The sequence below is a fragment of the Mytilus californianus genome, unplaced genomic scaffold (genome assembly GCF_021869535.1).
Source record: "Mytilus californianus isolate M0D057914Y unplaced genomic scaffold, xbMytCali1.0.p SCAF_5, whole genome shotgun sequence".
Classification (NCBI taxonomy): Eukaryota; Metazoa; Mollusca; class Bivalvia; order Mytilida; family Mytilidae; genus Mytilus; species Mytilus californianus.
In genome coordinates, this window is record NW_026262701.1 from 6,341,357 (window position 1) to 6,368,548 (window position 27,192).

Sequence of the window (27,192 nt, forward strand, 5' to 3'; positions counted from 1 at the left end):
TCTCAAATAAGTTTTGATGGTGATGTTCTTAAGAGAGTGATTTTGTTGATTAAGATACTTTGGTTATTTAAATGTATTAACGCTATTATCGCTTGAAAATGAAAAACACCACAATTAATCTTCTACAAAACAATGTACATGTCGTCATAAACGAATTTTAACCCTATTCAGGTTGTAAATTAATGTAACTTTCCAAAATGAAATCTATGTGTAAAAATAGTTTAAAATTCAGAGTCCTAAATATAAAATATATTCTACAAATTTAATTCAAATCTATTTCTTAGGTTGTGTTTTGTATTTTGATTTTTGTTTGCATGGCGATGTCAGTTTATTTGCGACTGATGAGTTTGAATGTCCCTATTGTTTTTATCGCCTCCCTTTTACAGAGCATTGATGTCAATGCATTATCCTTTGAAATACTGTTAATTAATCAGAGTGTATACTGTAATCCAAAACAGATATAGCCCGACTGAAGTGTATCTTTCACTTAGTGATGCTTGTAGAAATTATGTTTTCTATTGATTTTGCGTCATATTATACTCGATGTATTAACTCACCTCCTTGAATATCATTGTGTCTTGATTTCGCCCCTTTTGTTACAGTTTTGATGGCAGTTGTCTTTGCAGACGATATCGCTTTTGTCAAATCATCTTTTGTACAACCTCGTTTTACAGCAGAAAGTAATGAATAAACTAGAGGGGATGGTCTTGCTTCAAATCCTACTTTAACTAGCTCTTTTTGAAGAATTACCATCTGGTCTACTGTGAAATAATTCAAGCCGAAATATTTGTCTCTTGTTTGGTCAATATAGTCTAACCATTTGTTATGGCATTGTTCAAAAAATCTTGCTAGCTCTTGGATCAGTAAACTAACGTCATCAATTTTCTCATCAATACGTGTTCTAATTGCTTGGCTTTCTTCGTCGGAACCAAATAATATGAATGCACAAACAGTGCTGCCAGGATCACAGACAATTCTTATTCGCCAATGTGAGAAAAGTATACACCCATCAGATATTAGTTTTACATAAATACTGCCAAGCCTCACTATGGAATCTAATGTCTGAAAAAATAATATAACAGTGTATTATAGGACGTCTCCTAAATAATAGATACCAGGATTAAATTTTGTATTTACGCCAGACGCGCGTTTAGTCTACAAAAGACTCATCAGAGACGCTCAAATCAATAAAAGTTAAAGAGGCCAAATAAAGTACGATGTTGAAGAGCATTGAGGACCAAAATTCCTAAAAGTTTTGCCAAATACAGCTAAGGTTATCTATTCCTGAGGTAGAAAAGCCTTAGTATTTCAAAAATTCAAAAGTTTTGTAAACAGTTAATTTATAAATATGACCATACCAATGCTAATTCATGTCAGCACAGAAGTGTTGACTACTGGGCTGATGATACCCTCGGGAAATTAAAACTCCACCAGCAGTGGCATCGACTCAGTGGTTGTAAATAAACTTATCATAGATACCAGGATTAAATTTTATATTTACCGGTACGCCAGACGCGCGTTTCGTCTACAAAAGACTCATCAGTGACGCTCGAATCCAAAAAAGTTAAAAAGGCCAAATAAAGTACGATGTTGAAGAGCATTGAGGAGCTTTCCGAAATTATTGCAATCTTTTACAAGTAGATTAAAATCAAAACAGATACCCTAATAATGATTGAGGCCAAATGTAATATAGACCCCGTAATCTAGCCGTCTTGAATGATGGATTGGCTTCAAAGTAATAACACTTTGTCAGCACCTCATAGAGAGCATTCATGCCATATTTGGTTTTAAAGTAACAACAGCGTAAGGAATATTCATACAATGAGTTGTTTCATTCAATTCAGTGGTTCTCTAAAAGAGGGGCGAACGATACCAGAGGGACAGTCAAACTCATAGATCGAAAATAAACTGACAACGCCATGGCTAAAAATGAAAAGAAGTTCAAAGTGTAAAAATATAACGACGACGACGGACGACGACGTATTCTTTTATTTGTCTTTATGAATATTACTTTTACTGTTTACTTTGATGATATCCATTTGATGTGGCCCTGAACTTATACATCCCGTCATCGTGTTATTGTGCTATGGTAAATTTTTGTATTTTTGACTTTCATTTTTCTAATGTATTTTGTATATATGTCTTTTTGTATTTCTTTTTTACATATGACGTGGCTTTGTTCATATATATCCCGCCATTGTGTTATTGTGATATGATAAAATTTTTGATTTGTTGTCTTTCATTTTTGCTTATGTGCTTTGTCTATATTCTTTTTTGTGTATCTTTACGGACGCAATCAAGAGTTTCCTTCCCTTTTCATGAATGTGACCTACCCAATTAGACTATTTACCAGGTTTGTAATAACATTAGCAACACGACGGGTGCCACATGTGGAGCAGGATCCGAAGCACCTGAGATCACCCCCAGTTTTGGTGGGGTTCGTGTTGCTTAGTCTCTAGTTTTCTATGTTGTGTCTTGTGTACTATTTTTTGTCTGTTTGTCTTTTTCCTTTTTAGCCATGACTTTGTCAGTTTATTTTCGATCTATGAGTTTGACTGTCCCTCTGGTATCTTTCGCCCGTCTTTTGTTACATATTTGTTGGTTTTAATAGTTATTAAGATTATAACACAATGTTGACGGCTGAACCCTATTTTTTGACATTTTTGCCAATTATGACTATGATTTGTATCTTTCGACCCTCTTTCATACAAGTTAGATGTTTAGCTAGTTATATAACCAGGTTTAATCGAAACCTTTTCTACATGAGAAAATACCTGTGCCAAGTCAGGAGCATGACAATTGTTATCCATTCGTTTGATGTATTTTAATTTTGCCATTTTATTACGGAATTTCCATTTTGAATTTTCCTCGGAGTTCGGTATTTTTGTTATTTTAACAATGGTCAGAAAATATATTCATATGTCGCGACCACTTTGACACACCCTACTCTTTTCACCTCACAAACGAACCGATAAAATTAATGAAGATTGAAAACTAATTTAATGTATGCTGTTAAAAAAAACCGCATGGGTGTATGATAGGGACTTTTGAGACCCCGAACAAATTTCCATTGTACTAATGATTTTAATATATTACCCACTTATTATAAATATGCAACAAGTCATTACTTTGATTGCCTCCAATCCCTTTACCGTTCCTTGGCTACTTCTTTTAGTGCGTAATTGATTAATTGTTCTCGATTTTGAAGTTAATTAGCTATCATTAAATGCAATTTAAAATTGTAAATTGTGGTGCATCAAATTAAATCCTGTACCGTGTACTTTATTTGGTAAGGTCTTTTTTTCAAAACTGGTCATACTGGGAACTTCTATTACACATATTTTGGGTCACTTAGAATCTTAAAACTTACAATATAACTGCCTATTGCATTGTATTGTATGTTTGTTTGATGTGTTGTATTTGTTGTAATTCTTGAAAATAATGAAAAATTTAAAAAAGTATAACTGCCTACTGTACGATGAAACACTGACGGTTTGACAATTTTTCATTCAACTTACCAACATAAATCTTTCAACATCATCTTTGCCCTGTTCAGCTTTTCCTGCTACTAACATAAGTCGTGATTGCAGATCATGTAGCTGTTCATACCTGTAATACTTATCCTTCTTTGACGACCTGCCTTCTTTGTGACGAACTTGTAAATCTATCACATCCGACAATGCCTATATTGATATATAAATAATTTAATAAATATTTAGTTATTTAATTTCGAGAATATTTATTATTTTACTACTGTTGCCTTAATTTTAGTGTATCTTATTTAGTTGCTTTTGACAAATTCTTCAAACCAGCATATAGGAGTATACGAGCTGTTGAACTTCAGATTTCAATTTACCTTTTCTTAAAGAAGTTGACAAAAACTAGTTACCCGAAATAAAACAAAGTCAACAATAAATCATGACAGTCTTCAAAATTCATCTTTTTGAAAACTTATGGTCCTTATATAAAAGAGGAATTCATAAATCATGAGTAAAGAAAAATGAGACGAAGCCATGACCAGGATCTTGTTTTCAATGTGTGCTTTTTTTTTTTTTTTTTTTTATTCTGATGCTGTTCCTTCAATGCATTCTCCACATGTTCTTACTGACTGTTTTGTTCGAGTAGAAATGATAAGTGTGATGTGATGAAACGTGGGTCTGCTGAACTTAATTCAAATATAAAAAAAGACGATGTGGTATGATTGACAATGAGACAACTCTCCACAAGAGACCAAATGACACAACTCTCCACAAAAGACCAAATGACACAGAAATTAACAATTACAGGTCACCGTACGGCCGTCAACAATGAGCAAAGCCCATACTGCATAGTCAGCTATAAAAGGCCCCGACATCACAATGTAGAACAATTTAAACGATAAAACTAACGGCCTAATTTATGCATCAAAGCCTGGTATCATTGATTATAAGAAAGTTTAATCTGACCTTTCAATAGACTTGCTGTATAATTAATTATACGTTATGTATTCTACATCATGGCAAATTAATATTCCAAAGCGTCATGACCTGACAAATATATCTATTTCGGTCATATGATGTCGATTTAAGTGCTCTTGATAAAACCGTAAAATGATTTAAGTCCAAGCAAATACATGTCATCTTTACGTTAGTGTGAAGAATAATTGAATAGATTAGTATTCAATCAAAAATGTGGTATATCACCAATACATCTCAAATATCCACTGTACATTTTTTCTACTCAAATAGTATTTTTGACCCTATAAAAAATGTTATTGATTTTAAAGGTAGTTACCGTGTACTGTTTGTATTTTCATAATTTTCATAAATAGTTTTTCTAATCATGAAACTGAAACACATATTTATGGATAAAGGGTAGACAAGACTGTTGCCTGTAGAAAAACATACACTTTTAAACAGCAAAAAGACCAACTAAAGCAAGAGCAATCCTTTTTATACCAAACAAGCAAGGATTTCATTTGCTCTAGGAGGGTAAGCAGGTTTTGCTCTATATGTGACACTTGTCAAAAAACATAAACTTGCATCTAAGAATTGCTTGTGTTTAAGTATGTTTCTGTTATTTTTTATAAGGGCACTTAAATTAAAAATCACCTACTGGATTTTCTACAAATGGAGTCCTAGTCAGGTTTCCAATTTGGTACACACCCCTCTTATTTATAGCTTCAGCCTGTGAAAGTGTTGTAACTTCAGCAGCTCCGTGGAACTCCTCCACAGATTTAAGCCACCTAATTTGTCTTGATGTATCCCGCTTAAAAAATGCAAGTTGATATTGAATTGAAAGTATAACTTTAGATGATGCAAATATAATATAGGGTACAGTAATTGTTTGAAATTCGTTAGTCTATGAAAAATATACAACCAAGACAAATGCATCCCCTTGGGAAACTGTTGTCGATATATATATATATATATATATATATATATATATATATATTTCGACTCTTTCAAAATTAAAAAGTCTGTCCTAAATTGAGGTAAATTGTATGGCCTTCCAAATACCGTTTCGATTCCTAACATCACTGAAGAGACATTAATTGTCGAAATCCGGATATGGTGTACAAATTTTTGCACCTCATGTTTGCGGTATACCATCTTTTCCGCAAGTTTATTGTTTTCTGTTTGGTAACAAATTAATAATAAGATCCATTTTGTAACATCTGGTGATCCATTTATTTGGCGATCGCCAATGGCAGTCAACAGGTTTAAGAACATCAGTTGTTCGCCCTGCTAGTCAAATGCGTTTTGTTAAAATATACTTTTTCACTCCTTTGGGCTTTTAGAAAATGTTGTTTGTGCTGTATTTAGACCCCTCTACCAAGAATTTTGTTTTGCATGCACACGTATAAAAATTGCGGTTTTTATCAAACGCAATCATAGGTTTGAACGTTGTTTTTAATTTAGACTTGTTTATATTTTTTTCGTTTGGGCTTGAATTATATTTGCCTTCGGGTTTATATGATCCGTTCATCCTATTTCGACTCTTTCAAAATTCAAGAGTCTATCCTAAATTGAGGTAAATTATATGGCCTTCCAAATACCGTTTCGATTCCTAACATCACTGAAGAGACATTAATTGTCGAAATCCAGATATGGTGTACAAATTTTTGCACCTCATGTTTGCGGTATACCATCTTCAGTGATGTTAGGAATCGAAACGGTATTTGGAAAGCCATACAATTTACCTCAATTTAGGCTAGACTCTTGAATTTTGAGGAGTCAAAATAGGATGAACGGATCATATAAACCCGAAGGTAAATATAATACAAGCCAAAACGAAAAAATATAAACAAGTTTAAATTGAAAACAACGTTTTTCAAACCTATGATATATATATATATATATATATAAATGTATGTATTAACTGTCATGTAATATTTTGTGCTATATCTAGTCTCGCTATTTTTGATATATCCCACTAAGTATTTAGTATCACAATAAATTTTCAATTTTGTTCACATACTATGAACAACAAAATTATTTATGTTGTAAAAAAAACTGTATTCCATGTACTCCATACAATGAAATTTTCATATTTACTTGTGAACGTTATTTTATTTAACGCCAATTTTTTATCAAAATTGTATTCTTATTGTGTCATAAATCAAATATATTCGTTCAGCGTATGTTTTATACTTGTTTTTGTTAATATGTGTTTTTCATTTATTTTCATTGATATTTTATATCGTGTCTTTCTATAATGTAATGTTACACCACTACTTCAGGAAGCGTTTTTCGTTTCTCGTTTTTTATATAAATTGGAACAATAATCGAACAAATATTACTTTCCATGATCCGATGTGTAACAAAATAATGACATTGGTATATTATTTAATTATTTGTATGGGTTTTTTTCTATTGGAACCTTTTCTGAGTTATCAAAAGCGTAAAACTTGGTATCATGTCGTGCATTAATCTATCTTTATGGTGAACTAAGAATGCTCAAACCAAATAGCTCTAAATACTCTTTATCTGACATAAACACACTCACCAGCTTCTGAGGAAGTTGGGGATTTGAGTCTAAATCATTCCAGACATCCTGACATTTGTTTAAGAATTCTTCAGTGTCACACTCTTGTCTTAAATTGAAAATCAATGGTGCATATCCAGTTGTAGCGGAATGTAAACAATTGACCTTGGCAATCTCCATGTCACCTTCACCTGCCGATATACTGGCCAAGTCTACAAAAACTTGGAGTTCTTTTAATCCACCTGGAATAAATGTCAAACTAATTATATAGATATCACTAACATCAGATTCAATTGTGATCAACATGCAATGAATATAACAAATATCATTATTAATTATTAATAGAATAACACGGATATATCAAGGAAAACAGTTATCTTTCAATTCTGCATATTATCCTTTATATTCACAATGGCATTCACGCTCTTTCAAAGAAACTTATAAAACTTGTATATTGATAAAGGATACCGATTGTAGAATTAAATATCTTTATTCATTACGTCATAGTTTATTATTTTCATTTTCAAAAAAGAATAAATGGGGAAAAAATAGAACATTATGCATGCTATTTGAAATAGAGCTGAGTAGTTGATAGAGCAGACTGTTTTCTCTCGAAAACACTCTTTTTCAGTAATAATCTTGTATATCACTCTTTCAGTTATGTGTTATTTATAAATTGTAACCTTGGTGGTGGAAAATACATTCTAATCTCAAAGCTTCATAAATCTAGAAGAGCGTTGCACACGCATCACATTTATTATGTGTTATCTTAATTTTCTTCATAACACATCCTATTCTATGACATGCACAACATATCAAACAAGAAAGAGGTGATATCTGAATGATTGCATAATTATATAAATACCCTTCATTGTTTTTTGCAGCCATTGTACTAATGCTTTACAACTGATTAACTCCTTCAAACAGTCAGCTCTTTCTTTTGTGATCTCTCTTAGAATCGAACATGTATTCAATAAACCTCTATCCAGCCTTTTCATTGACGTTTCTTCAACATTTGTCTGAAGGATTACAAACTAGTGCATACATTTCCATCTTCATAATATTGCATCACATGTATGTTTCAACAGAATCCATTAGTTCCATTGGCTAGCAAGAATCGGGCGTCATTTAAAAAATAACCTTCATACCAAAATGGTCTTACAAGCATGACAATGTAATTATAAGAAATGAATGCTTCTTTTTTTAATTCCGTTGGAGTTTAAAATTGTTGATCATGCACATTTTTCAGGAAAGAGCTTCATATGCTTCGTCAATACTTTTAAATCCCAAAAAAATTACAGAAAGAAGCATTCAAATATTGAGTAACTTTGAATACAGTATCTTCTTTTCTTGGTTAATATTCTTAAATTGGACTCAAAGTAAAAGATTTGACAGTAATGTTTGGAATGATCTGGATATGCGGAATTCATATTTAACGAATATCACCAGTGATGGAGTTTTTAACAGCAGGGTCCTTATTTTAATGAATATGATGTTGAGACATTAACGATTGCTCTGTGTTTGTATTTTTTTACAAACTAATAAATATTCACAATCCAATCCTCGTTTATTACATTAGCGATGCCATTTATATCACTTTAAACTGTTATTTACCTGTCCTGTAAAACACGACAAATGCCATCAAGCAATCCAATTTTGTTGTTTAGCTGTTGGGTTTTTTAGCCATGGTATTGTCAGTTTATGTTCACCTTATGAGTTTGAATGTCCCTTAGGTATCTTTGCCTCGCTTTAATCTAATCAAGAAAAGCGCTTGGGACGCATGAAACTTACAAAGACTTAAGAGATAACTATATTGTATTTGAAGTTTGCGGACGTCCATCGGTAGTTTAACTGTTAACCTGGCGACGCGTAGCGGAGACAACTAAACAGGTATTTGCGACAGTAAAACTACCGATGGACGTCCGCAAAGCTTCAAATACAATACAGTTATCTCTATTCTAATGCAAAACAAGAACAGAATTCAATTTCAATTAACATTTCAGTGTTAAATTTAGGTTAAAGAAAATTCTGCAAAAATATGTTATCTTCATTGGCTCCTAAACAAGAAGACGTCAAAGGTTTGCTTTCCGTGTCAAACGTAAACACCGGGCATTTTCTGGCTTCTTGGCCGCTTCAGAATGTAATACAATTTGATAAAAAGAAGATTTCTAGTTGCAACAAGTAAGTTTTTTTGCTTATTATTGTAGAAATTACATGATAATACATTCCGCAATTCAAAATGTCGGCTCCCTTAGTCACAGACAAGGAAATAGAGAATTTTACGCTTACTGTCATCCAATCAGAACCATTGATACAAAATTATTGCATTAGAATTTTGGGTCTATTATTGTCTCTTGATTTATTTAATGTATTGTAAGTGTTAAACAAATACCGGTATATAATTCAAACGTTCATAAGAAGCACCGTCAAAAGTTAAATTCCGCTTTGGGTTAGAATGTTATCATGGTTAATGATGCAGGTATCACTTGGGGTACTGAAGCTATACAATATCCCGGGTTTTTTTTTTTGTAAAGCTTGTATTCATTTATTTGTATGTGCACAATTTAAAATACGATATTACTGAAAACAGATATCTCTAAAAACAAATCCAATTATACTTTTAGTGCTAACAAATGAAAAATAAATCCTTATAAAAAATATCAACAGTGTGGAAAAAAGGACGCATGCAATTTTATGAGCCTAGTCTCCAAATTTTCTGTCTTTCTCCACTATAAACATATTTTTTTCTTGCGTTTGCCGTTTTGTTACTTGTTTGAATGATAATTAAAATAAAGATTTACAGCTCAAATGACTATGGTGATAAGGAATGACTCTCCTAGTTTCGATATTGGAATTCTTTTCTTGATATGGCAGGTCAATCGGATACTCTAATGTTTTCATTATGCATTTTTGTTTTTATCAAAATATTAAACAATAAAAAAAAAATCATCAAATTAAACTTTCTGTACATTTGTGGACTAACCACTTTCTGCTAAATGACTATATCTCCGAATTGTATAGTTTGATGAAGGATGTTAGTATCAATATTGCAATAGCGCTATATTGTGAAAATTAAAAAAAAACATATCTTACCACTCTAGAAATGTCAAAGATTTGACTAAAATTTTCTTCTTTCAAATCAAATTCATTAATGACTTCAATTATGACTTTAGCTCCATAAATGCAGTTTTCTAAAATTTCGAAGTTTTTAACCTGATAAAGTCTTTCGTCAATCCATTGTGTACTTTTATGATTGCCAAGAAACATAAGTTCTTTTCTCAATTCATCGGGATCTCTAGTCTTCAACCACTTATTGAACTCAGTGAAGGTCAAATCGCCAGATACAAACTTTTTGCAAAGTATTTGCCAGTCTTGTAGAGCTTGGCGCCAAACACAGTTGAAGACCTCATTAATAGATAACTTCCGATTTAAATTTTTCTTCATTTCCTTTCCTTTCTTTTTCCAGATTTTCATAAACAATGAACTTTTGCAGCAATTGACAATGTCTGGTACCACTTGCATATTTTGAGGACTGAGAAGATTGAATGCGATTATTATAGGTTGGTAGTTTTCCAGGTCTCTCTGTTGGTGTAGAATGCTTGTATCTACCAGTGTATCCAGGCTAACTGCGTTTATATCACCTGTGCTCACAGTCTTTAGCTGAGATTTAAGAGGTTCAGTATCCGCTATATAAGTAATAAAGAGAAAATAATATTTAAAAAAGATCAACAAACTTAGAAATCATTTTTAAACTGACAAAACAAATCAGAATGGGGTTAATCCTTTAAACTGCGACGTACACAGGAAATGATTTAAGATAATACTAGCCAGGAAGATCAATAAGTCAACTAACTGTCTTTACATGGAACGTAAACTCTATTTTTCCAAATTTTAAAAATCATATAGGCTACTCGTATTCTACTTGTTTTGCAATGAAACATGCACATCACAGAGATACCAGGCTAAACCTTTTGTATGCCAGACAAGCGTTTCGTCTAAAAATTAATCTCATAAGTAACACTCGAATAAAAAAGGTCAAATAAAGAAAGAAATTGAAGAGTGGTGAGGACTGGAATTTCCGAAAAGTCAGAAAATGTAATATACAGTCAAAAGCTTTGAATAGTTAAAGTTTAGCTTTCACTTTTACCTTTACATTTTGTACACAAATGTGTGAACTCTTGTACAATCTCGTATGTGTTTTCAAAGGCCTGCAGCTCTAAATGTCTTCCATCTAGGGTTTTTAAAATGGTGTCTGGTTTAGAAATTTTAATTACAGGAACAATCTTTTGAAATGGCTTTTTTCTAGACATTAACATTCTCAATGATCCAACGCAAATACTGCCTTGTAACAAATCTTCAATTAAATCCTTTGTGATACCATGAAATTTTGCCATGATTCTTTGACAATTTAAATTCACTGACTCCGGGCTCTCACCTAAACAAATGAAAACAGTAATATTGTAAGTCAAAACGCTCTTAATAACTTTCTTCGCTAGAAGTGTCCTGTTAAATATTTAAGGCTGGGTGAATATAAACTAGTTATTCGGTCGACATTATGCTTATAACTCGTAACTCCTAGTTCGGACTTTTTGCTCTTTGTAACTTTAATATTCCATATTGATAAGTCATAAGTCATACGGATACCTTTGTACTTAGATAGATCTCCATTGACAATCATGCCAAGTTTCCTTTTTTTTTTTCTTAAATTGTATTTGTTATTCAGGATCATCTAACTTCGCACAATAAAAATAAAAACTTGTTAAATATCCTTGCCAAATTAACTTTTATTCTAGAAAACATTAATTTAAACATATTTTATTGTTCAAAAATGACAAATGGATTAGACACAAGTTTTTCAACTTAGTAACGTCTTCTCCAATACATACATAAATATACACATTCTCAATTTTACATATATCTGACTTTAACAAATTATTATTTTAGCATGAAGATAACAAAATAAATTACATAAAAATTTGAAGAATCGGATCAATTGATATTTTCCACTTTAAATAACTAATCGAGTGCGTCTATTTTCAGAATAAATAAATACAAGCACACCGAGCTGTGTAAATAAAATATGTAAGTGTACATGACAAGTGATGTGTGTGAATTGGTTTAACTGTAAATTTTACACTCATAGTTTATGATGTCGCTTGTTACGGATTAATATGAAAAACGGAATAAATCTACACGTAATTGTTAGTATCAATTTTGTTTTTAATTAAATCCATTGAAACGTTTCAAAATACAATAGTCAATCATTAAGATCATTCGATTATCGTGACCCGAAGAGCATAATTTGATCATGCTCAAGTTAGATCTGTTACAGAATAAAGTTGTCAAAGTTGAGAAAAACGCTTGGTACTTTTTATATACTTTTATACAGATAGAAAACAATATCATTTTCGTCAGAACTCGAAGACTCATCACCAGAGAGCAATAACTCAATTGTAAAAATGACAGCAAAAACATTGATTTCATTTATCATTATAAGCCTTTGTGATGAAAAATTATTACAACATAATAAATAATGTTTAGCATCTTCATTGATAAAGCCACATAAACAATTTGCCTAACGTTGAAGTAAATAGCCTACATATTGCAGTATGGTTTAGCATGAAAGCTATCAATGTAGTCTAAAAATTATCCTCGTTTCCTAGAACTTACAGAACAGTTCCATATAGATATGAAAAGGCTCCCACATTAATGCATGTTCTAGATCTTGTACAGGATTATCAAGACTCTTTGAACCCCATTCTTTTTCAAATACTTTAGACAAAAGCTCCGACAGACGCAAGTTTGACTTTCCATCTTTATTTTTCCTCCAGTCAAAACTGCTACAACTTTCTATCGCCTAAGTAATAAAGCATACTATTGTTTTGAAGATTTACTTTCAACCAATAAGAGAAAACAAGGAAGTGAGAATTTGACTAAAATAAATTTGGCAAATGAATCTTCAATTTAAAAATAATGTAAATGAATTGATACTAAGATTGTTATTCATGGAGGATATTTACCGAAAAACTTGGATTTTTGCGTGTTATTTTTATGTCTGCGTTATGTTTTCCGTCACGTATTCGATAAAAATACATTTATTAAAAAGTTTGAAAAATCTTTTCAAGAAGCAACATTACACAATTACAATTATTCAAACAAAACTTTTGACTAAATCTAGAAAAACTTTCATATACTTAAGTCATTGTCTATAACATTTTCTTTTGAAAAATATGGATAAGCATTTAGAAAAAAAGTAGAGTGGTAAAGAATATATAAATCTGTTTACAAACCTCCAAAACAGCTTTACTTAGAATTTCTTGTACCGTTTCTTCAAAAGTGTCTGCATGTGAACAATATATATGAACCAATTTCTCCGGTGAAATCTGAAAATTTGTTTTGAGTCATTTGTTAATATACCAATGATAAAATTCAATCTTGTGTATTCGCTATCTTTTATATGTTATTGATTGAATGAAAGATCGTGTCATTCAAGAAAAAAGAGAAAAGATCTTTTCTTAAACTTTCCTTTGCCAACAAAGGTCTCGATGGCGTCAACTTAGGCAATATCCTTCATTCTAAATTAGTTCAGTCGAAAATACCTCCTTATTTTAAAGATCAGTCTGTACCAATAATTTCTTATACCTATACCAAACCAATTGCAACTAAAATTTTCAATTACAAACACGTTTTGCAGGATCTCAACATTGACGACGTCAAGTCTAAACCTCCTGATTGCACCTGTGCTAGTTCCCAATTCACATATAATCCGGCTGGCCACGTTATTACCGGAGACCTCAACATTGTCAATAACACTTCCCTGCGAAATTTGTTATCCAAAGGTCCGAAATATCGTGAGCCTAAATCCATCAATTGGAAATACAACTTCAAAATACTGATGGATTCAGTCGAGGATTATGCCAGGCAATGGGATAAACGCGAGAAAGAAGACGTAGATACTCTTTCCGAATGGATTAAGGCTGTGAGGTCGTTGATACAAATCCGAATTAAGAAACTAAATGGGCATATCAATACCCACGCTACATCAATTTTTAAAGACCCAAATGTTGCAAAACACTTGTCCTACCTCCATGACAAATATGTTGTTAATCCCGCAGATAAAGCCCCAAACAACATCGTTTTTGTGTGTAAATATCATTACATAAACTGCTTGATAAATGAATTAGGTATTGACAATTCACTTGGAAACTCAACATATACCCTCACGACACTTACCAAAGAGGAAATCCTAGATAATCATAGGTCTGTTCTATGTTCCTTTGGAATTTCAACCAAAGACGAAGAACTGGATCTTCCATCACTGTATTGGATACCTAAACTACATAAGTGTCCCTACAAACAACGGTATATTGCTGGGTCTTCCAAGTGCTCCACGAAACCTCTTTCTAAATTATTAACATCTATTTTATCAGCAATCAAAGCCGGGCTCCAAAGTTATTGTGAAACTGCCTATTCTAGAGGTGGCGTGAATCAGATGTGGATACTAAAAAATTCCAAAAATCTTTTAGAGTTCATACAATCTAAGACTCTCTCATCTTGCAATAGTATTAAAACATTTGACTTTTCTACACTTTACACAAGTATTCCCCATTCCAAACTAAAAGACAAATTGAAAGAGTTGGTATTACATTGTTTCATTAAAAAGAATGGCGAACGTAGATACAAGTATCTTGTCTTGGGGAGGGATAAATCCTACTTTGTAAAGAATCACTCTGATTCAAACAAAAAATTCTCTGAAACTGACATTATCAAGATGCTTGATTTCTTGATTGACAACATATTTGTTACGTTTGGAGGACGTGTTTTTCAACAGACTGTCGGAATTCCAATGGGAACCAATTGAGCCCCTCTTCTTGCCGACTTGTTTCTTTATTATTATGAGGCTGACTTCATACAGGAGCTTCTTAGGAAGAGAGATAAGAAGTTAGCAATATCCTTTAACTTTACGTTCCGCTATATAGATGATGTTCACTCACTAAATAATACAAAATTTGGTGACTATGTTGAACGAATCTATCCCATCGAACTAGAGATAAAGGATACTACAGATACAGTTAAGTCTGCCTCATATCTTGACTTACATCTAGAAATTGACAATGAGGGTCGGTTGAAAACAAAACTTTACGACAAAAGAGATGATTTCAGCTTCCCAATTGTGAACTTTCCATTTCTATGTAGCAACATTCCAGCAGCGCCTGCATACGGAGTATATATCTCCCAATTGATACGATATTCCCGGGCTTGTGTTTCCTATCATGCATCATATATTCCTTGATAGAGGATTGCTGCTCACAAAGAAGCTATTAAACCAAGAGTTCCAAATGGTGAAGTTGAAGTCATCCCTTCGTAAATTTTACGGACGCCATCACGAGTTGGTTGACCGTTATGGAATAACCGTTTCACAGATGATATCGGATATGTTCCTTATGTCGTAATTACAATACCCTTCCCTTTTCACGAATGTGACTTACCGTATTAGACTATTTATCGGATTTGTAATAACATAAGCAACACGACGGGTGCCACATGTGGAGCAGGATCTGCTTACCCTTCCGGAGCACCTGAGATCACCCCCAGTTTTTGGTGGGGTTCGTGTTGCTTAGTCTTTAGTATTCTATGTTGTGTCATCTGTACTATTATTTGTCTGTTTGTCTTTTTATTTTTGGCCATGACGTTGTCAGTTTGTTTTCGATCTATGAGTTTGACTGTCCCTCTGGTATCTTTCGTCCCTCTTTCAAGGAAAAGTTGAAAAGTCTTCATTGTACAAAAACGGACGAAAGATCACTTACATAAAAAATAAGAATATATCAAAACGAACCCTACCAACAACCGGGGTTTATATCGTGTTCTGCGGAAGGAGAAGATTTTGACTACATGAAATAGTATACTTTCATAAAAAAATGTAAAAAGGAAATAACTAGAAAATATTCCACAAAAAGTTTCACAGAAAAGATTGGACAATGCAAAACCATTAAAGTAAAATAACAAAAATTCCGAACTCCAAGGAAAATTCAAAGCGGGCAATATCTTAACAAATGACAAAATCAAAAGCCCAAACACATGACACGCATGGAAAACAACTGTCATATTCCTGTTTTGGTACAGGCATATCCTTATGTAGAAAATGCCGGATTAAACCTGGTTGTATAGCCAGTGTAATCTCTCACTTGATGGACAGTCGCATAAAATTCCATGATATTGACAACGATGTGTGAACACAAAAAAAACAGACAATAGCTGTTTATTTCTGTGTTATTTGGTCTCTTTCTGGTGGAGAGTTGTCTCATTGCAATCATACCACATCTATTCTATATAGACATAATAGGTAAAATTATCAAAAACTTGGGGTTGACCACTATACAAACAAACACGTTGAAGGCCGTACCTTGACCTATAATGGTTTACTTTTATAAATTGTTACTTGGATAGAGAGTTGTCTCATTGGCACTCATACTACATCTTCCTATATCTATCTATGTTAACAAAGAAAAACAAAAGTGCTTGTACACACTCTATAGACAGAGCACATAAGCAAGAATGAGAGACAAGAATACAAAAAAATGCACAATTGCACAATAACATAATGGCAGGATGTATAAATACCTATCCAAGCCAAAAAGGTATTTATACCAAAAATTAAATAAACAGCATAGGTTTTCAAAATATACAATATACAAATAAAAATAAAGATAACACTTTAACACTAGAGCATAAGTGAATATTTAAAAAAAATACGTTTATATGTCTATAATATCTGAAGTGTGAATAATGTGTTATTTTGTCACAGAAGTTCTAACACATCAAATAATTACAAAACAGGTTGATGACATGAATTCTTGTCTAAGTGGTCACTTTCACATTACATGGTATAAAGCTGAATTACAGACACGACAATCGTTATTACATTTTTCATACTTCACTATTGGTGTATTGATTTCGGAATTTGAAAAAATAAAATCTAAAAACATTTTTTTTATTTTAAATAAAAACTTGTTCTCTACCTTTCCTTGGACAGTTTGACGAAATCTGAATTTTAAAAAGTCTGTAAAAGAAGACTTTATTCCTCCTTCTGGAAGATTCAACTGAAAGGCTGCATTCCAGAGCTACAAAACAAATATCGATTATAAAGACATCTCTGTATTCTTGTCCGCTGGTCTTTGGATTATAGTTGATGCATTCGTTATAATACGCAATTTTTTTCCTGTGTTTAAATTAATTCGCTATGCATGTTCATTTTTCTTTGAGAAAGCAGAAATGATTGAAACAAGATTTTAGAAAAGCATAGTGAATATAATGAAAGTGATTCTGAAAGTATCACAGCCCCTTAAAATCACCAATAACCCATGTAAATGAGTTGAAGTATTGATGAACCGTGCATGGTACAGGCATTTCCTTTGTATAAAATGGTATATTAAACCTGGTTTTATAGCTTACTAAATCTCTTACTTGTATGACTGTTGCATAATATTTCAATATATTGGCAAAAATGTGTGGACAGAACAAACCGACATAATAGGTAAAAATGTCAAAAATAAAGGTACAGCAGTCAATATTGTCCTATAATCATAATCACTATAAAAACTCACAAATATATCAACAAAGAAAATGAATGGCATATAGGCAAAGCAGATAAGAAAAAATGAAAGACAACAATACACAAAGGGACAAAAAAACAACAACAACACATTGGCGGGAGTCATAAGTACCGAGCCACGCCAGAAGAGTATTATCAAAAAGTGGACTCAACAGAGAGGGTTTTTTATTTTCACAGATAAAAAAGAGCACTATAACACGTAATTAAGATGATAAACAACGTCGAGTTTCTACCTCAAGACCATCATGTAATATTTGTGAAGTTGATACGGAATTCACGTTCTTTGACATAACCTTGGTTCATCAACTTCCTGTTTACACACTAGTAACGTTTCATAAAATCAGGAGTAGCAGCTGCGAGCTCTTTAATACCGAGTGAGTTGGAAAATGTATTACCCATATGCAGGTGAGGTAGGATATTGCTCCTAAGGGGGGGGGGGGGGTGAATATAGATTACCAGAAATATGACCGCCTTACTTTGAATTCTTTGTTGTCGAACAGATCATTTTCAAGCCAGTGAACAATTCTTTCTCTGTAGAGTTTATATTCCTTCCACAGATCATCATGTTTGTAATTGTGATTTTCTGGTTTTTCTAGTTGATCGGACATTTTTTGAAAATTGTGTAAGCTAGTTAGATAAATTTCAATAGCTAGAAATAGAACTTTTGTTTCTTTGATCTGTATCACATTATTCAGAAGGTCAGTTGCAATTTTGTACGTTCTAAATGCACTGTTAAAACTAGAGAGTGACCTGAAATTGAAAAGATGATATTAAAACATTAACATTTTCTCCATCAATTACATTATTAATCACGAATCCTGTCAAATTATGAAGTTTCGATAGGAAAATTACTTTTAGACCTTTTACTTTCTTGTCAATCATTTCCAAATAACTGAAGGAATGTCGTTGTTTGAAATTTCCCCAATTGAAAAATATATCTGACACTTACAAAATTTAATTAAATTGTAATCTTATATATTAAAAAGAAATCTTCAAGGCTAAAAGTTGACCGCGAAGAGACACAATAAATATATTATTATGTGAAAAGTAACTATTCCGTTTGCCCACGATGGAAGCATCGTAGAAGGAGGCTTTAATTGTAAAAGTACAAGTAAAGCAAACATTTGTTCGTTTATCTGTTATTTGTACAACAGTTAACTCATAACAGGATGAAAATAAATAACCATTGGACTGAAAACAAGATAGATAAAACATAAAATATTGGATGCAGAATATTAAATTTCATACGCAACAGTTTTTCCGATAACTTTTTATACTCAATGTTTTGGCAGTATCGCCAATGAAGAATAACGATATTGAATTAAAATTTTACGGTATTAACTTTTAAAAAATCTTACATGTCCAGGTCACTCCCAATGATCTGTGAAGCCACATGTTCCAACACATTTTTCAAAAGATCCTACAATACATCTTATTGTTGTGAATAATTAGACTGTGACATGATAGGTTTGTAAAATATCAGCTATTTTTCATGTTAGAACCAAGTAATAATATGTCAACCAGTTCTTTTTTCTTTTTTTTTTATAAAATTAAACCAAACATTTGCAGTCATAGATTTGACTGTCCCTCTGCTATCTTTCGTCCCTCTTTTAGATGCAAATACCTCTATTTCGATTAGCTGGAATTGCAAGTGTAACTCATGTTTTAATAGATTGAGTGTGATCGAAATCAGCATTCACTTTTTAATATTCTACTTTTTTTGTTGCTTATTCATGTTCATATTTTAAACATTCGATTTCGACATTTCATGTTATAAATCGAATGCTAGAAATTTGAATCTTGAAATCAAATGTAAAAACAGGATAATTCAAGAATATAAAAACAAAAAACAAAAAACAAACAGTGGCACATATTGAATATTAAACCAACTTAACATCCGTTTTCAAACCTATGACATATACAATATCCGTTTTGAACAATTTGATTCCAAGACAACTTTGTTTCGATCGGTTTTGTGTTTGTTACCTTGATCTGTCTTTTCCGAATTAATTTGAACATCGATAAAGTACTGCTGTCTTATTCTTATTTCAAACCAAGAATTGAAATATGTGTGCAACTGTCTCTAAACATAATATTGCACCTCTTTCCTAACCAGCGTAAAATCTTACTTTTAAACCAAATGTATAGAAACTCATGGCTTTACAAGTTCTGTACAGTAGTTAATCGATTATTGCAACAGTGTGTGTTGTTAAATCGGCTAAAAATTCATAAACACAGTTTGAAACATCCTACAGTCGTCTGAATATACCCAAAAAAAATCAAAAACCTTGTGGTATTTTTTTCGACCATTTAAAGCTGGTATATTTATTTTGTTTTCCTCACTCTATCTTTCATATCCAGAAAACGTTACCCCCTGATCCACCATAAATTATACACCAGCCCCAAACCCTGCATTTTTGTCATTTTGTATAATATCTCAATTATCCCGAATTTCAACTATAAAAGATTTATGGTTTAAAATTTGCACGTGCTCGATTATTTTTTAGCAATAAATCGGCCGATTCTAAATCACCTCGCTTTTTATGCAAAAAGGCCTTTATTGCGCATCTCTGTGGACCTCAACCTGAAAAAAATAGGATATGTCCGAGAAAGACAGAACTGTGTTTTGTATTAACCCACCAACAAACTTCTTAAACAATTTTTGCATTAGTTTTTTCTAACGTACAAAGATCGCCTCTCTCCTGGATATATCGGCTTGAGCTTTACTGTCGAATGGGAGTGGACCAGTTAACTAGTTTTTCTGATCGTCTATCATTATTCATGCCATTGTAAAATTATGAACTGTCAAGATTCTGTCATTCTCATTGTGAATGATTGTTGAAAATATGATCAATTGGTTTGTTTTCTTATAACTGCAATCAATTTGACTTTCTTTGTATACTTCTATTCCAAACATCATACAAGAAAAATTAAAAGCCTGTCAAAATTTAATATTGCACTAATTAATTGTGTTCACTTGATTTTGTAACGGCTGATTTATTCAGAATGTGCATTCTATTTAAAACTTACTAATTCTTTGCTGTCTCGTAAATCACAAAAGTGAGAATAAGATGCAGCTAATGTTATGTCAACTGGAAACATGTTGATCATTATAACTTCATGAAACATCTGTAAACTCAGTGATGCCAAAAGAGTCCGTGGTAAAAGGTAATCTACTTCGAAGTACGGGGTCAGAATTTTCACAATTTCATCAGAAGGTCTGTAAATTATTAATTTTACCTTGATAATAAATGCATGCCTTTGGGACAAATGATAATGAGTTATGTTAAATAATTAGTTTTTCTGCTGGTCAGAGTATGACATAAAACGATCTTTTTTTATAAATTAAAGCGTTATTTCAAAATGCTATTAAACAAAGTAGTGCATGGCTTTTTGCATGCATTTTGAATAAATTCATCAATATTTCTGATTTTACCAACGAAAACATGAATTTAAAATAATTATTTCACAGACTTACCTTCACAATTTTAAAGGATTTGTATCAATTGAGAAACATTATGCAGAATTAACTGAATAATAAAAAAAAAAACACCTCAAACTACTGTTCAGAGAGACATGCCTAAGCTTTGTTCATTTGAATAATACCTGCTCCATTCTAAGCATTTCTTGAATTTTCTGGAAGCCTCTCGAATGTTAACAGTTCCCCACCATTTGTACTTTTGTTCAGCTTCATTGTGGTTTACTTCAAGAGGTACATCTTGAAATGGTTTGCTGTACTTTAACATGAAATGAATCAATGGAACACAAAAAAGCCAACTTGGATTATCTGACTTTCCAGCAATCTCTCTTGCAAGTGTTATTATTGACACTGTAACTTCCCTATAAGTACAATAGCACAAAAGTGTTTACTCTTTATTTTGCTTTGAACACGATTGACATATGTAGCTCTTGTGTTGTTGTGTTGTTGTCTTTTGTAGCTCTTGTGTTGTTGTGTTGTTGTCTTTTGTAGCTCTTGTGTTGTTGACATTTTGGTTTAAACATTTCTATTTATTAACTACACTTTTCAATGAGAACAAAAATTGAAATTTTGGTCAAAGTGATAGTTTCATTACCATATCTACTAGAAGGAGTCAACATGCATATATAAGTTATGTTTTATTTGTTTTTTGCTCTAAATGATCATCTTTGCTCGTTATTTTTATTTTTAGTTTTTATTACTTTAATTTTTAAGACAATAGCTAACACACAAAAAAGAGCAATAACTCAAATCAAATGTTTACTTTTCGGTCTATGTATCATAGTCTTAAGATATTATGGCAAAAATGCTAAAACTAGTTAAATATATGTTCTTCAAGTTCAATATTCCGTTGAGAAGTATATATATATATATGTGATACAACTTTGTTCTAGGTTGGCCCGGTGGTTCAAATGGGAAAAAGATTGAGGGAAATGACGAAAAAGGACGACGTAGGTTGTTTATTTTGCAAAAACTAATTCATAATTATGCATATTGTGATTGTGTTTCGATAAATGTGAAAGTAAGATAGACAATAAATGGCTTTGAAATGTCCTTTCAATTATACCGACAACTTAGCAAAGCTTCAACTAAGCATTTCAATATAGAAATATGTATAATACATAAAAAAAAACCACGGAAAATAAAACTTTAAACGAAAAACTGTGAATACTAATTGAAAAGATAATCATCTAGAATATATTACTTCAATATCAAAGGCATGACTTTTTTTATCTGATCAACATTTGGGCAAGTACTGGTGACATAGTCTGGCCCAGGTAAAAGAGCTTCACATAACATATCTTTCTCTGTTTTGTCTATTTTAAGGTCATATGAAACAACAAAATACACTGCAATGGCTGCTTTTGCTATATGTAACAGGTCATTGTCATTTATACCCAGTCGCTCTTTGTTTACTCCGTCTAAATGATCTATCATCTTTTTCATGTGAAGCGATAAAACCTACAAAATGTAATGTATCCCATCATACATAGATTATACATGTAAATATATATTATGCATAGGACAAAGGGCTGGTGTTGTGTCGTTAATGTCTAAACAGCTTGATTTCGAATAAGGCCGCAGGAACGATATAAATGCAAGTGCATAAAATGTTTACATCGGTGCAGCAAGCTTTTTGGGCTGAATTAACATGTTACATGTCAAAAATCAGTACTAGGTTTGTTTAAACATATTTTATTTGCTTGAATATACAAAAAGGGTGAGACACAAGTTAATCAAACTTATGCAGTCTTCTCCCATGAACAATTTATAATAATAGAATATTTACAAAGCATACATGCAACAATACAACAAAAGTTGATGTGAGTGGTTGTACACAATATACATGTATTTGCACTTTAATGTGATGTATTACACAATTAGAAACCGCTTTGACTCTTTAATGAATTCATATACATTCTTGAAAATTCCTTCATTTTCAACTTTAATTAATGACGAATCACCGGCCAAAATATTACTGCAAGTTTAAAAGTTATCATTCATATTCTTAAATAACAGAAAACTTGACTAAGGTACAAGGTATTCCGAAAATATAAACAAATTTCACATTCAACGAGTAACCATGGCAACAAATCATTACTAAATTTGCAAACTTTGTAAAATTTCTTGATTTTCCTTGTTTTTCATCAAATCAGTATATTTTAGATTGGAAAAAGCATGTGCGCACCCAAGAAACAACTTTATATTTTGTGAAATTTTGTCAAAAGTTATAATAAAGCTTCTGTTAAATTATTTTGTTGTTTCTTCGCTGCGCACGATGTTTCCAAAACGGCAATAAAGATGGAAAACTGCATACATTCTGTATTCTTCATCGTTTTTGTGAAAACAGTACATATTATGACGTAATTGTGATGTCATCAGAGTAACATCTATATGTTTTTCATTTATGTATTGACCCTATGCATTTCTCAACATTATGTGCCAATTTGAAATAGTTATCAAACATTTTCTTAGGCCAAAACCAGTCATTAATGCCCTTTCTCCTTTAGTGTAGAACTCTCTGGTAACCAGCTCAGAGTATTGGATAGTTTCATTCTTATATTGCATAATTACGACATTAAAAAAAGAAGTAATATGAATCTTCAAGCGTAGCATCACAGCTACAAGACGGATCTGAAATAATATTGACACTGTTAAGATCATTATGCAAAATAGAGGCTGACCATCTAAGTTGAGTTAAAATGACGATGAGTATACGATTGCCAAATTCATAATATTAAGATCAATGTTGTGCTTTGACGTAACAATAAATATATACATCCAGCAATGATAGATCTGGAAATTTGAAATGACAATATGTTTACTGGATTTGAAAATTTGCTTCTATGACATCATGCCAACTTTGTCAACATAGTGTTCGACGCATATTCCAACTAGTATACTATGCTTCTATATATATCATAGATAATAAACAACACCATTGATGTACAGCTTCTTCGCTTTCATTTTAAAGTTTAAAAAAAAATATTAGAGCGTACACTGAAAATGCTTCTGAAGATTCTTGAAAATTTATTTTATAGAGGCACCATTGACTAGAAATATTTATTACATAAAAAGCAAGCCTCTCGAAATGTACATGTGCATTACTATATTATAATAACAGACATACTTACATTTGCAAATAGAGTGTCAAAAGACGTTCCAATGAACCTGCATATTCCATGATATAGTTGTTTGAGTGAACCATTCATTTGATCTAAAACCATAACAGCTTCTTCAAAATTACTGTCTCTGTCGCTAAAATAACCCAGAAGCTGCTTTGGTAGAAATGCTGACACTGCAAGCTCAATATCTTCTTTAAGAAATTTCTTATACTCGTCTTCTCCGCCAAACATTTTTTTCACGTTGTTCCACCAGTTTTTATACTTTCCTATCAGTTCCTCTTTTCCCCGAACAATACCATCGTAATAATGGTAGATATCTATTCCAAAAGTATAAGCGATAATCAGTATTAAATAAATGAAGCTTTTCATGTGTACATTTATCGATATCACCGAAATTTAAAACATTCAATACGTCCTTTACTGGGTACAAATTAACAGATTTGAATTTTAATTCTCCATTGGGTAAAGGTGTTTTGTTTATTTTCGGATTATTTATTTTGCTTTGGTTTGCTTGACTGTTTGATTAACTATTCGTTTAGTAATTCTGTGAACTATGGTTTTGGGTTTTATTGGAAATAATGCCTCAAATCTTTCACAATAGTTCTTATTCGTTTCTAGAACATCAACAAGGAAGAAAATATACCTTTAGACGAGGATTTGTGGTGTACTGGAAGTATTCTCACAGATCCCTTTTCCTTCCATTCTCCCGAAGAAACAAAATACTCAAAGGTACAACTGGAATCATCATGTAAAACGACATAGTTGTAGCACAGTCTAATTGATACTGGCACCTTAACTCTTACTGATCCAACAACATACCCATCTGGTCTTGGCCTAAAATGTGTGTTTGCTTATTTTACATTGCCAACGAATTCTAAAAGTAAGTAGATGATGACACCACCGTTTTAATCGCCTCCCTAATAACATGTACATCTTTGGGGTTTTTTTTTTCAATCAATCTTTCATTTCTAAATAAATCTTTTATGAGGAGTTATATTGAGTGGAGAAAGTTATGATACTTATATGGCGCGGAATTAAGGTCATAATTATCGCTTTTAGCATATGCTAAATCCATTTAAGCTTATGCTGAAATGATTTTAGCATAAGCTAAACTCATTTTAGCATAAGCTAAATTCATTTTAGCATAAGCTAAATTCATTTTAGCATAAGCTAAAATCAATTTAGCATATGCTGTAATGTTCAGCTTACACAGAAATGTTGGCGCGGAAACAAGGTCATAAATATTAAACTTCGCATATATGTTAAAATGAATTTAGCTTATGCTAAAATGAATTTAGCTTATGCTAAAATGATTTTAGCTTATGCTAAAATGAATTTAGCTTATGCTAAATTAATTTAGCTTATGCTAAAATGATTTTAGCTTATGCTAAAATGATTTTAGCTTATGCTAAAATGATTTTAGCTTATGCTAAAATGATTTTAGCTTATGCTTAAATGAATTTAGCTTATGCTAAAATGATTTTAGCTTATGCTAAAATGATTTTAGCTTATGCTAAAATGATTTTTGCTAATGCTAAAATGAATTCAGCTTATGCTTAATTAATTGTGTTATCCAATGAAAATCTCGCTTTCTTAACCACTTTTATGCTTTACTCTGGCATAAATACATAACCACTTTTCTCAAATTAATAAATTTCTATTTTTCACAACACATGTACATCTATGGTAACAATAAATCAAGAGAACAAATCAAACTAATATACAATTCAATTACGGACTGCAATCCGCATATACACATAACCCAATAATTGGTAAAGGAGAGATAACTCTCTTAAAAGTATGCCAACTTGACCAAACGTCTTGACCATACCAAACTGACATATAAAATTCCCCTGAACAAATAAACACACCCCGCTTGTTTTCAATGGTCAAGGCGTTTAGGTCATTTAAAATAAATCAAAAATTCAATAATGTCATAAACAAATATGCCTTTTTACGCCTTCAATCTATTATTCAATCAATATCAAATCTTTGTATACTATACTAAAAAATCACTATCTACTGCATATTCCACTATAAAATTGGTTATACAGAGCAAATTTTAATAAATGATGACACCAGCAGAGACCTTGGCTCTTATTAAATGGAATTATATTAAAGCAACACACTAGCCATATACGCTGCCTCAACAAATACAACCATTAAAATAGGTTATTTCTGGTATTCTACACACAGTCCGTCATTACAAATGACAACACTTTAAATGCAGTATTTTTTCTCTTAATTGCCTAAATGCAATATTTGCTATTTATCAAACTTTAAAAAATGAAAGCAATCTCTAATGTTAATATATGATTTCATATTCAACAAAATGAATTACTAAAATTTAAAACTTTTACTACTAAATTAACTTCTCTTCACTCAAATCGTAAGCCTGAAAAAATATACATTGAAGAATAAAACTTCAATAAAAATTCAAGAACAGTAAATTTGAAATAAAAATCTTTTGAAAACTGCTATCATAGCAATACTGAAGCAAATATTCTCTCGATATTTTAATAATAAAACAAATCTATTCAAAACACCTTTCCATTAACTGACACCCATTACATTGTCAATTACTTCCTTTTTCTCACAAAATTATCACTTTCTATTTATACACATATAATTACTTTTAGACAAATTTTATAAAACCAGAATCATTGTTCTTTTAAAGAATTCATTACTTCAAATATGTCTTGTCACAAAATAACATCTGCGTATTACGATAAACAAATCAACATTGTCATAAAACGTCACAAAACATAATTCAATAATGTTCATAATAAAATACACTACTAGTCTGCACATGGCGGTTGTTTTGTTTGTACTATCTTTTGTGTGTGTGAATTAATCTGTTCGAATGGTATCCATAATGCATTCTGTGTCGGTTCGCCTTTAAATTGCACACGGTATTCTGTTTTTCCATTTCTTTTCCGTTGAAATAAAATTCGCTTCATTTTATAATAAGTGTCTGATTGGGTCGTAAACTCATCGGAAGAATTTGTATT

At 31.9% G+C, this 27,192-nt stretch overlaps 1 protein-coding gene across 1 annotated transcript in view; it reads right to left on the bottom strand.

Annotated features, from left to right (window-relative positions):
- The window catches only part of LOC127701800 (E3 ubiquitin-protein ligase RNF213-like), a 195,587-nt gene that overhangs the window by 133,652 nt on the left and 34,743 nt on the right, over positions 1–27,192 (bottom strand). The window contains exons 2-6 of the mRNA XM_052205765.1: positions 7,832–7,985; positions 6,988–7,208; positions 5,095–5,247; positions 3,519–3,683; positions 558–1,062 (exon numbers count right to left, since the gene is read on the bottom strand). Coding sequence (XP_052061725.1) covers positions 558–1,062; positions 3,519–3,683; positions 5,095–5,247; positions 6,988–7,208; positions 7,832–7,985 — 1,198 coding nt within the window. The remainder of the gene's footprint in view (positions 1–557; positions 1,063–3,518; positions 3,684–5,094; positions 5,248–6,987; positions 7,209–7,831; positions 7,986–27,192) is intronic.